Source organism: Manihot esculenta, chromosome 10 (assembly GCF_001659605.2).
Source record: "Manihot esculenta cultivar AM560-2 chromosome 10, M.esculenta_v8, whole genome shotgun sequence".
In the NCBI taxonomy this organism is placed as follows: Eukaryota; Viridiplantae; Streptophyta; class Magnoliopsida; order Malpighiales; family Euphorbiaceae; genus Manihot; species Manihot esculenta.
The window spans coordinates 18,439,308-18,450,479 of NC_035170.2; the positions used below are offsets into that span (position 1 = coordinate 18,439,308).

An 11,172-nucleotide genomic window follows, 5' to 3' on the forward strand; every position below is an offset into this window, starting at 1 on the left:
TTTAAGTAAACCAATAATGTAGAAATGATCTATATACAAGTACCATGATCAAAATCAAATTGGCAAAAGAATCAATAAATTTCAAGCACCATAAGTCCAAATTGATGCATTCAAAAGGACAACTGTCTAAATCTAATCCATCATGAATTTAAGACAAATATACGAGTCCGCAGAAATCTCATCGGTCCACAATGGATCATATGACTTGGCAAGAATTAATTTCCTCTAATGGGAAATGCTTTCCAACTTTGACCCGATCTATCATAGATTATGGACAAAATATAAAAATGATTACGGAATGATTTGATTTCAAGTAGGGAATGCAATGAATGCCAACAAATAAAAGGCTCACTCATATCTGGCAATGCTATAGAAGGCAAACTGATAAAAGCATGCTTTACAAATATAACGATTTAACTACTATTAATGATTATGTAAAACATCAGAACAAGAGTTGCATTTCAAGAGCATTAGCTTAAGGAAGAATATTTGCTGAGTAGTTAAACAGCCACACATTCACCAAACAGTTTTGAAATTGTGCATAAAATATCCAAAATCAATTCTAAGAAATAACAACCTCAAATCAAAGAGGATTTGATTTCTGCGAACAGAATTTCATAAGAATGCTATAGATTGCCAACAAGCATATATTCTATTGATACAAATCTTTCTTATTGGTTTTCACCGTATAAAACAAGTGTCGTGAGTATCCACTATCATTCAAATGAAAGCAAAATTAAAACAATGAATACAATATGTATATACCAGTATAAAAATTTACTCCTAATTTAATCTAAAGGCAATGGGGAAAACCTGAAAGAAAAATCAATGTTGCAATATCAGAAGAGAATTCAGCCTCTTGTGAATCAAAGGCTCGAAAATAGTTGGATAAGCCTTTCGTGACTCCAAAAGCGAGTTGTGCAAACTAATAAAAATACTGAAACTATGTAGCTCCAAGCTTCTGATGAGATTCAATAAGCAATGAATTTAGCAAAATATGAAGAGCAGCTTCATAAACAGCTCCATCATAATGCATCCCATCAACAGTACACCGAGGCCCACAATTCCAACTCATCGATTGAATATCCAGCAATAGAAGAGGACCACCATATCTACGCAAGAGCCTACTATTACGCAATGCTCTATCATAAGAATGCCACATTTCATCACTCATCTTCTCTCTCTTTTCCTCTGTGTTCAACATCCCATTAATCAACATTGGCATGCCAAGCCAAAACAAATGCAGGGATCTCACAGAAACAGCACCTGTAACAGGCCCATCCACACCCAACTCCGGTGAAAATGGTAACAAAGATACCACAGAACTCCTTAAAGATTGCAAAGCAACACCATAATCTGATGCATTTGTGATGTGAAGCATATGCCATAGGCCTGCTCCCATTACCAATACATCAGGGTAACTTCTATTTTGCTTAAACCCCATCATCAAATCTGTTAAATTTACCACATATGGAGCCCAAATAAAATCCAATTTCATACCAATATCTTCGATAACAATCTCATAATCACTGTGCCTTTTAAACAAATCACCTTTAACGGATTCCATATGTTTCGAATCTAAAATCAAATTTAGCAAAGACTGAACTATTAACCTTGCTTGTGAATCCCCTGCAACAACCACCCAGGACCCATTAAGCAAATCTGAGGCATCAGACCTATCCAGCCTTTGAAACTCACAAGCCTTCACTTTCCCAGTTCTCGACCAATGCCACATCTTATCATAACTCATAGAACCGTTCTCACTATTACTATTACTATTACTACTAGTATTGGGTTGGATATGGTGAGGCTTGACATCCCAAACAACTTCATTAACCAAATTAATACAAGAATCCTCACGATTATCAAATACAACAACAGATTGAACAGAGGTGACAAAATCAGAAACAGAAGGAAAATATGGGGTCAGATGGACACATACTGCGAGAGTGATGAAAAGGGCACCGCTAAAGAAGAGCATCTTGTTGCGGCTCAAATGCCAGCCAGCCATCACCATAGGCACAAAAAGCACCACACAGGCAGCCAATACTCCCAATTGTATGCCTCCCAACATGAATATCCCTTAATCTAAAGATCCCAGAAAAGAGAAAGACACAATCTCACATCATGCGCAAAACCACAATATGCAACCTCAACACAATCCAAAGCAATACTAAATTCCAGAAAATTCAAAAACTCCAGCAGCAAAACTCTCCACAGCTCCACAGCTCCCCATCTTCAGTGCCATCAAATTGTCAACAACGAAAACCTAAACATAAATTAAAACTAACCAACTATTAATCAGAAACACAAATTTAAGATCATAATAAAAGAGCAAGGAATCCTCCATTCCATTGTAATTAAAAAAAAAGATGAGCTTACACAGTTTGGTTCTTCTCCCAAAACTATTATAAGTATTATGATTATTCTTTTTCCTTTATAGAGTACAATGAAAAATTCATTTGTAAAAACTAAATAAATTTGAACCCAGTTGTATCTGCTAAAGAAAGAAATAAGCAAGCAATGCAACTACAAGAGCTAATGTCAAGTTTCTGCTTCTGTATGTTTAACAAATAAACTAATTTGATTGTTGGTTTCCATTTGTTTATATCTGAACAATCTTCATGTCGGACAATTTCTGTAAGCAGGAAAACAGTAAGAAATTGCTACAAGAGTACTCAATATTATTTAATTTATCTTCCTTTTTTAATATATTTATCAAATTAGGTTGTTGGTTTCCTTTTCTTTATATGGTTGAACGGTTTATATCCTCTCATGCTTTTCTGTTTATGAAATGCATGAGATCATAGTTCTCCTAGAACACAGTACTCTCGAACCAAACTAACATACAGGAAAAGACGAACAAACTAACATCCAACCAAATCGATGTCATTTTATCCTCTTCTTCTTCCTGCATTGCTGCTTCATGACTTCTGCTGTTTCTTCTCTTCCTGTGCATGGCTGTTGCTTTTTCATTTCTGTTTATCTTTCTTGTCTCCTTCTCCTTCTCCTTTTTTATTTATTTATTTTTTTCCTTTTTTTCATAACCCTAAAATTGGTGACCTAGAACATCACTTAGTGTTTTATACACACACCCAAATCATGGTACCCAAGGGTGCGAGCAAATCTGGTAATTATACATGGGATATTGAATGCCAAGAAGTTTTAAATACAAGATTGAAAGAGCTACAGTTGCCTATTTAAACCACTAAGGCCTAGAAAAAGGTTTGTTAAACCCAACAAAACTAGCACAACAGGAACTTAATTGAAAACAACATGTAAATGTTTCAAACAATTGAATTTTTCTTTCTTTCTTTTTTCTTTTGATAAACCTAAGGACAAACAGCAATGGTTATCTAACCCAATTTCCCTAGCATTAAATTAATGTCATTTTACAAATTTGACACAATCATTATTAACTAAAATTCACCAGGTTAGCACACTTTTGCTCACCAAAATTAACGGGTTATAGCAAGTGAATTTAATTACATAGGACATCACAAGTTTCCCACAAAAGAAAGAAAGAACAAATTGTATTATAACAAGCAAAAAGGTAATATTTTCAGTTCTGTGGAACATAAATGTTGTTGAACTTGAATTCCAGAAAAATAAAGAGCAATCAAAGTAAATAATTTGATATTTCATAAAAAAAATAAAATGAAATAAAATAAAAAACAGGAATTTCAGAACTATCTGAACAGGTGAATGCGGAAATAAAATTCAGCCCATCCTCCCAGTGGAGTTGCAGTTCGGCTATTGCATTACCTCAAAAGACAATGATTCAAATTCATAACCTGACTCAAATTGTCTCCAAACCATGCATAATAAATGAAATCACTGGATAGACAAATAAAAACAATTATTTCAAAACAGAGATGGTTGATAAAAAAAATAATGAAAAAAAAAAAAAAAAAAACACACGCACACGCGAAAGAGGGCATTGCTTCACATATATAGGGATTATGATAGCAATAAATCACAAAAAGTTAAAATTGCATATCCCAGAAAGATTTCGACAAATTATTTTTAAAGAAATCATCTTCTAGCAAGCTTAACAGAAATACTAGTTCATAAAGCACATCCCAACAGAATGATTCCCACACATTAAAACTTTATTTGCCGCTATAATTTCTAGCAATCTGTCCAGCGCATCCTCAATTATATTGCTATTATTCCAGGAAGCACATCCTCACATAAATATTAGAATGAAACCCACAATATTGGACAATCTAATCACCACGGCTAAACAATCCACCTTGGAACTTGAATTCTTGAGATAATTCTGGTAAAAAAATTTGTTGCTGATGTAGAAAGCTTACATGAAAAAAAAGGGGAAAAACCTGAAATCTAGCGGTTGCAGAGATAAAAGGGGAGAAACGAAATATATAAACATATTAAGAGAAAAAGAAAGGGCGAACGATGATGAACCTGGAAGAGCTATAGTCGTCGGCATCAATTGCCGTCGATTGAGAGAAGCCTCTAAGAGAGATGGAGGGTAGAGACGGGTACAGAGCAACAAAATGGTCAAACAGAACCGAGAGGCGAGAGGATAAACTTGAAAATAGAGCCGGTAGAGTTAGATCTCCAGCGGCCGATCCGTGAGAGAGAGACAAAAGCGAGAAGAAATAACTAAAAGAATTCGGTAAAAAATATTATTTGCCGAACCGAAATCAATGTGTCTGTAGTTTGTGAGGACGATCGGCGACCTAACCTACATTAAAACGGTACAACTTTGGAACAAAAAAAGCAAATAGAATAAATTTAGGAAAAACTATTATTTATTCTTAGGACTTAGTACATGACAAATTAGTAAATGATAAATGACTTATTTTGCAAGTTTCTCTCTCTGATGGAGATTAGGTTTCTTTTTCTCACCTCAACTGTATTCACTTTACCAGAAATCATTTCACTCTCAGAATTTTGAATATATATGAGGTGAATTTCATCCAAACTACTTGAACTTTTAGACTATTTTTGTAATATGAAAAGCACATGAATTAATAATTTTTTTAAATCACTTATATATTTTACTTCATCTCTATTTATATCGGAGTATAAGATGAGTGAATTTTAGTAAAATTATTAATAATAAAAATTATGTTATGGTAAGATAGTTATATGTTATAATTATTAAAATTTATATATTTTTTTATTATAAATAGAAAAATTCATGTTGAAATGGTGAAAAGTACTTGAAAACTTGAGTGAGATGTTTCATTCTTATTAATTTCAACAATGAATTGATGTTCTTGAATTATACTATGTTTCTTTATATTTTGTTTGGATGGGTTAAGAGAAAGGCAATGAAAGGCTAGGAAAAAATAAAGAGAGAAAAAGATAAGGAGAGTTATAATAAAAAAGTTGCATGTTAGAAATGGATGAACGAGAGTAATTGACATCAAAATTTGAGAGATTATCTTATTTTTTCCTTTTTACACTTCAATTTAGGGTGTAAGAAAAATTAGTATTTAAGGTAAATATTTATTTCTTTATTTATACCTCTTTCACATCTTTTCATCTTTAACAAAATATAGTATTATTGTTTTATTTTTACCTGTGCTACAAAGAGTATATCTAAAATTTATTTTTAGGTACAGGAGAGTCTACCATCGTTTATATCGCTTGCCTATAGAATAGGTTGAATGTTCCTTTGAGGGACGATCTATTTAATGTTTTATTTAGTTTTCTAATTCTGTTGATTGTTGATTCTTGGGTGAGGTTGTTTGTATGTTAGTCTTCCTCTCTCATTGAGCTCATTTTTCTTTATAATTGTGCTTTTCCTTGAGCATAATGTTGCAAGGAATTTTGCAATTGTATTAGACTGGAAAATGAGTAGTTCCATCATAATTTTGTTTGAAATTAAAGAAAATTATTTAATTTGAAAAAAAAAAATTTTAAATGACTTTTATTTCAAAAATTTAAAGTTTGAGATTTGTGTATATGTGGAGAAGGCGTTGGATATGTGGATTAATGTTGTGCTCATAATAAATTAATATTCAATAATTTTAAATACTGTTTAAATTATGATATTAATTTTTTATATTTAATCAAAAATAAATATTTTTAATGCGGCAGAAAGTAGAGTTATGTTGTGATTGGTTAAATCTGCAAGAAAGAGAAAAAAGAAAACGTGAGGTGGTGAGTGCTTATGGCAGACACTCTAACACTCAAGTCAATAAACTGGATAATAGAGTGAATGTTGAGAATAGTTGGGTAAAAGAATTGTATACCTTCACCTCTGTGATTGTTCCCTTTTTATACTATAAGAATATGAAATTAAATATATAATTTACTGATGATCCGGCGATGATGTGGCCGACTAATCTGATAAGGGATCCCGCCGGGTTAACTGGTTGAGGATCCTATGATTACAGGCATAACGGGGACCGCTGGATTGTACCTGCTAATGGTAACTTTATGCCGAGATTTGTCCTGTAACGACCCGGAAACCGGTACCCCTCGGTAACGGCCCGAACCATCACTGGCACTAGGATCCAGATCGGCTTAAGGCCGCCGGGACCCGTAGCAAGCCGACTATACTCTCTGTGTACCTGATAAATCCCATACATGATACAAAGATACTCACCAATCCTGTAAAACTCTGTAGGCTTAACTACTGCTACTCAGATATATCAATCTGAAATGGCCCTCAGGGCCTATACCAGGGACTACTATCTGCTGTGGATCAAGGGATTTAAACCCTTTTACGCTGTAACACAATCCACTGGTATCACATCAAAGCCATACATTAAGCCTAACTCACACATTTCTCATCAAGAAACGTAATACAGGATTCATGTACAAGGGATTAATCATACATCACACTATAGCAATGATACTAGGAAAAGCACAAGTCTATCCAGTATACGACAGTACATATTATACACATTACATTACCACTAATCTTTGAGTTACATCATGTCCACTACTTTATTACAACCATACATTCATGCATATCTTCCATCTGTACTCTTGCTGACTTTAACTTCCCATAGCTATCGCAGAACCTGCAAAACTGGGGTTAAGGGAGTGGGATGAGCTACTACAGCCCAGTGAGGAGGAACAATAAAAACAGTTCATTCATTACATGCTCTCATGAAATGCATCACATCACAAACATATCATCTCAAGGATGAACTTGTCACCAATAGCCCTCAACTACATGTGATAATCTGACCAACTGTGCCAGGGAGACGATGTCATCACCTGGTCTACTCTTATCTCTGCTCTGATATCATAACATGACCAACTGTGCCAGGGAGACGATGTCATCACCTGGTCTACTCTTATCTCTGCTTTGACAGCCCAGCTGTCTCACTCATAGTACCAGGAGCGACCTGGACTATCCAGGGGCGACCTGGTATGGCTATCTCATGCCATAAATCTGTATCTGCTCTCTGTCAAGGGCTAAGGATCATCCAACATTCATCCACATAACCAACAACGTATATGCAATGTATCATCGTCGTGAAGTCTAATGCAATACAACCTAATACATAACATGGCAGTTTATGATGCATGGATCATGCTAGAATCGTGTCATTTCTCAAGTAAAATATGAAGTTTAGTTCCACTCACCTCTAGCCAATGTTGGCTAACTCTGGGCCAACTCTAACTCTGGAGCCTCCTCGGTTCCTCGGTCCAATCCTACACAGATGGACGTAAATGAGGTACCAAACATACTCTAACATAACTATGAACATCTCTCCAAAAACCCTCTAAAACATCACAAAACATGCATGCAAAACAAGCAAAGGAAGGCTGGACAGGGCACCTTCGGCAGCACCTTCGGCGGCCGAATGTCTCCTCCAGAGACGAAAGTTAGGCATGTTCGGCGGCCTAACTTGGACTTTCGGGGGCCGAACCTGAGTTTAGCCAGAACTCAGTTTCGTGCACAAGGACGCCTGCCAGTCCCTCCATCACCTGTTCAGACCTCAACACATGCATTTAACCCTTCTAAAACATGCATAAACACTTCAACAAGCCTAAAGGAGCTTAAAATAACTTTAAACTCCAACAAACAAGCTCACAAGACACACATCAAACATAAAGGATTCATAAACCCTATGATGCACATCTCATGCAAACTCATGCCTAGCTCCCTTTTCCCTTTACAAAACTCATAAAAACATCATAAGAACCATGGATCAACACTTACCTCTTGAAGAACAAAGGCTGAGATGATCCAAACTCAAAGATATGGAGAAACCAAGCTTCAAAAGCTTCAAACTCCAAAACCTTGTTTCAAGCTCACAACTCTTCAAAACAAGGGTAAAACTCATTAAAACCGTGAAAGATTTGAAGAAAAACCATGAAAATACTTTAAGGAGATCAAGACCTCACCTAGGTCAGAAGGAGAGAAGAAACCTCCTCCTTTTTCTGCCACTCGGTGCCCTTATAGATGAGCAACCGCCTCAGGTTCGGCTGCCGAATCGCATGCAAAACTATGCAACCTTCGGCGGCCGAACTTAACCTTCGGGGGCCGAAACTAGGGAACTTTAGGCGGCCGAACTTAACCTTAGGGGGCCGAACATGGCAAAATGCCTCCTTGGCCATATCTCTTCAAAACTCAATCCTTTTCTACGCTAAACCTTTAAAACACTTGAAAAGATTTTAGAAAACTTTCTCTTACCCTTCCAGAGACCTCTGACATCCTCGAACTCCCCCGGACGGTAGGAATTCCGATGTCTGAATCAAGCCGGGTATTACATGTCCTATCCAGGGGAGGGCGAGTCTTGATGATGAACCGGATGTTAAGGTGTTTGGGTCTCCCTTTCTTCGGGTGGGATCGCACTGCCCACTTATCAGATCCTTGCCATATGATCCTGTTTTGTGGTGACTGCTCATAGCTTTCTAGAGCGATCGTTGGGTAACATCAGAAGTACCCAGCTGGACTTGATTCTTCATATTTGAAGGTGACAGTTATTTTCACAATCTGGAGCACGTGGCTTTTTGAGATTGGTCTTCTTATGCTCATGTCGTTTTACCTACCTAACCCTTCAATGATGGCTGTCCATTTCTCAAGCCGCATTTAAAGCATGTTGTCAAAACCGTCTTATAAGAACCCTTCTTCTTCTCTAAATATTATTTTTGCTCACATTTGTAACATTTACTTGTGAAAAGACTCGGTTGCTCCTTTCCCATTTATACTCCCTTGTTTTCACAGTAATCTTTGTTTCTCTTTTTTCTTTTTAAGATGAATAGGAATACTTTCTTTTTTCTCTTACTCCTGGTGTAAGCTCTGCCTCAAGCTCCTCCTCTAACGGCCCCATCTATGCCCTAGCTCCTATCGTCCCATTGATAGCGACTCAAGAAGGCGGAGGTAGCCTGATTTGTGACACCCCATCCATCCTTCAGAGTAGGATGTAGATCGACTTTACAATAAATACAAAATTCTTTGAGAGACTTTTCATGTTTTTGCTCTTTTCTCGAACGTTCGCATGAACGATCTGATTCCTGCAGAGGATACTATCATAGTCTTCGAGGAGCAGCTGAAGGCAGGTCTTCGATTCCCTATGGACCCATTTTTTATTGATGTCCTTCGATTCCATAAGCTTTCAGTCGCTCAGCTGCATCCCAACAGCTGAAGGATCTTGGTGGCTTTCCAGTTTATTTGTCTCAATAATAATATTGAACCGAGCGTGACTGTAATACTTGGCTAGACCCCGGCATCGGAATTCCTACCTTCCGGCGGAATCTCGGATGTCGGAACCCCCTAGAAGGGTAAAATATGTTTTTATAAAACGTTTTTACATGTTTTTATAGTTTTGATGAAGAAAGAAAATTGAGTTTTGAAAGAAAAAGCCATTGAGGAAAAACCCAGGTTCGGCCGCCTAACATGGGGAGTTTGCGGAAGCTCTTTTGGCCCCCGAAGGTGGTCTGGCCAGACACCTATAAAAGGCCCCTTATCCGAAAATGGACGAGTTTTCTCTCTCTATTTTCGAGCATAGGTGAGATTTTGCCCTCCCATGGTGATTTTTGTATTTTCCTTCAATCCCTATAAGTTTTTTATTAGTTTTTACTCTGTTTTGAAGATTTTTAAGCTAAGATCAAAGTTTTGAAGCTTGGAGACCCCCGGAGCTCGTTTTCTCCCTCTCTCTAAGTTTGGGTCACGCCTACCCTCTATTTTCAAGAGGTAAGTGTAGATCCACATCTTTTATTATGTTTTAAGTAGTTTTAAGAAGGGGTTAAGGGTTTTGATGTATGTTTAGGCTAGTTGTAAAATGTTAGGGTTTATGTTTGTTTAATGATAAATGTGATGCTATATTGATGTTTGTTGGGGTTTAGGCTAGTTTTATGCCCCTATATGCTTGAATAAGTGTTTTTGCATGTTTTAGAATAGTTGAATGCATGTTGGGAAGTTGGGATGGCTGAGTGTGGGATGGCAGAATCGGGTTCTGCCACCCAGGAAGATCCAGGTTCGACCGCCGAAGCCAGTTTCGGCCGCCAAACCTGCCAGAGGAGACAGTTTTGGCCGCCTAAGCTCACCCCCAAAAGTTTGGACTTTAGGCTCTGGAGTGGAGTTTCGGCCGCCGAACCTGCCCCCGAAAAACTTTCGGATCTGGAGGGAGTTTCGGTCGTCGAACCTGCCCCTGAAAGTGCCTGACTTTCGGATCTTGAGGGACCTTCGGCCGCCGAACCTGCCACCGAAAGTCCCCTGCCCAGCCTTCCTTTGCTTGTTTCTTATGCATGTTTTATGATGTTTTAGAGGGTTTGTGGGGAGTTATTTAGAGTCATATTAGAGTATGTTTGGTCCCTCATTTGAGTCCACCTGTGTAAGATCGGACCTGAGGAATCGAGATGATCAGCAGTGAGATAACTGCTTCAGAGTTAGTTCAGAGTCAGCCATAGGTGAGTAGAACATAACTCTTTTTATTTCAAAGCAATTAAACTTTTAAGCATATTCATGCAGCACGAATGCCATGTATGTAATAGGTTGTATTGCATTAGAATTCACGAATATGACGCATTGCATAATATGATGTTGATGTGGATGGATGTTGGATGACCCATTGGCCCTTGATATGATATGATATGATAAGATATGGTATAGAAGTCCAGGTCGAGGCCCATTCTACGCCCCTGGCATAGAGTAAGAGAAAGTCCAGGCTGAGGCCCATTCTACGCCCCTGGCACATATGGATATGTTATGTTATGATATGTTAAGCGAAA

General features: G+C 37.4%; 1 protein-coding gene across 2 annotated transcripts; it reads right to left on the minus strand.

Moving 5' to 3' along the window:
* Positions 1 to 631: 631 nt before the first annotated feature.
* LOC110625082 lies at positions 632 to 4,748 on the minus strand. Of its 2 annotated transcripts, XM_021770606.2 has the most exons (3): positions 4,429 to 4,748; positions 3,766 to 3,837; positions 632 to 2,269 (listed from the first exon to the last, which is right to left on the minus strand). In XM_021770606.2, exon 3 carries the CDS (start codon positions 2,072 to 2,074, stop codon positions 944 to 946), a length of 1,131 nt encoding a protein of 376 aa, XP_021626298.1. In that variant the 5' UTR covers positions 2,075 to 2,269; positions 3,766 to 3,837; positions 4,429 to 4,748; the 3' UTR covers positions 632 to 943. The 2 variants fall into 2 exon arrangements, with proteins under 2 accessions (XP_021626298.1, XP_021626297.1); XM_021770605.2 differs by lacking the exon at positions 3,766 to 3,837.
* Between the last annotated feature and the right edge of the window lie 6,424 nt (positions 4,749 to 11,172).

Bases quoted from the DNA above. Each gene is read 5' to 3' on its own strand.
- LOC110625082 (XM_021770605.2), bottom strand. From the start codon at position 2,074: ATGTTGGGAGGCATACAATTGGGAGTATTGGCTGCCTGTGTGGTGCTT.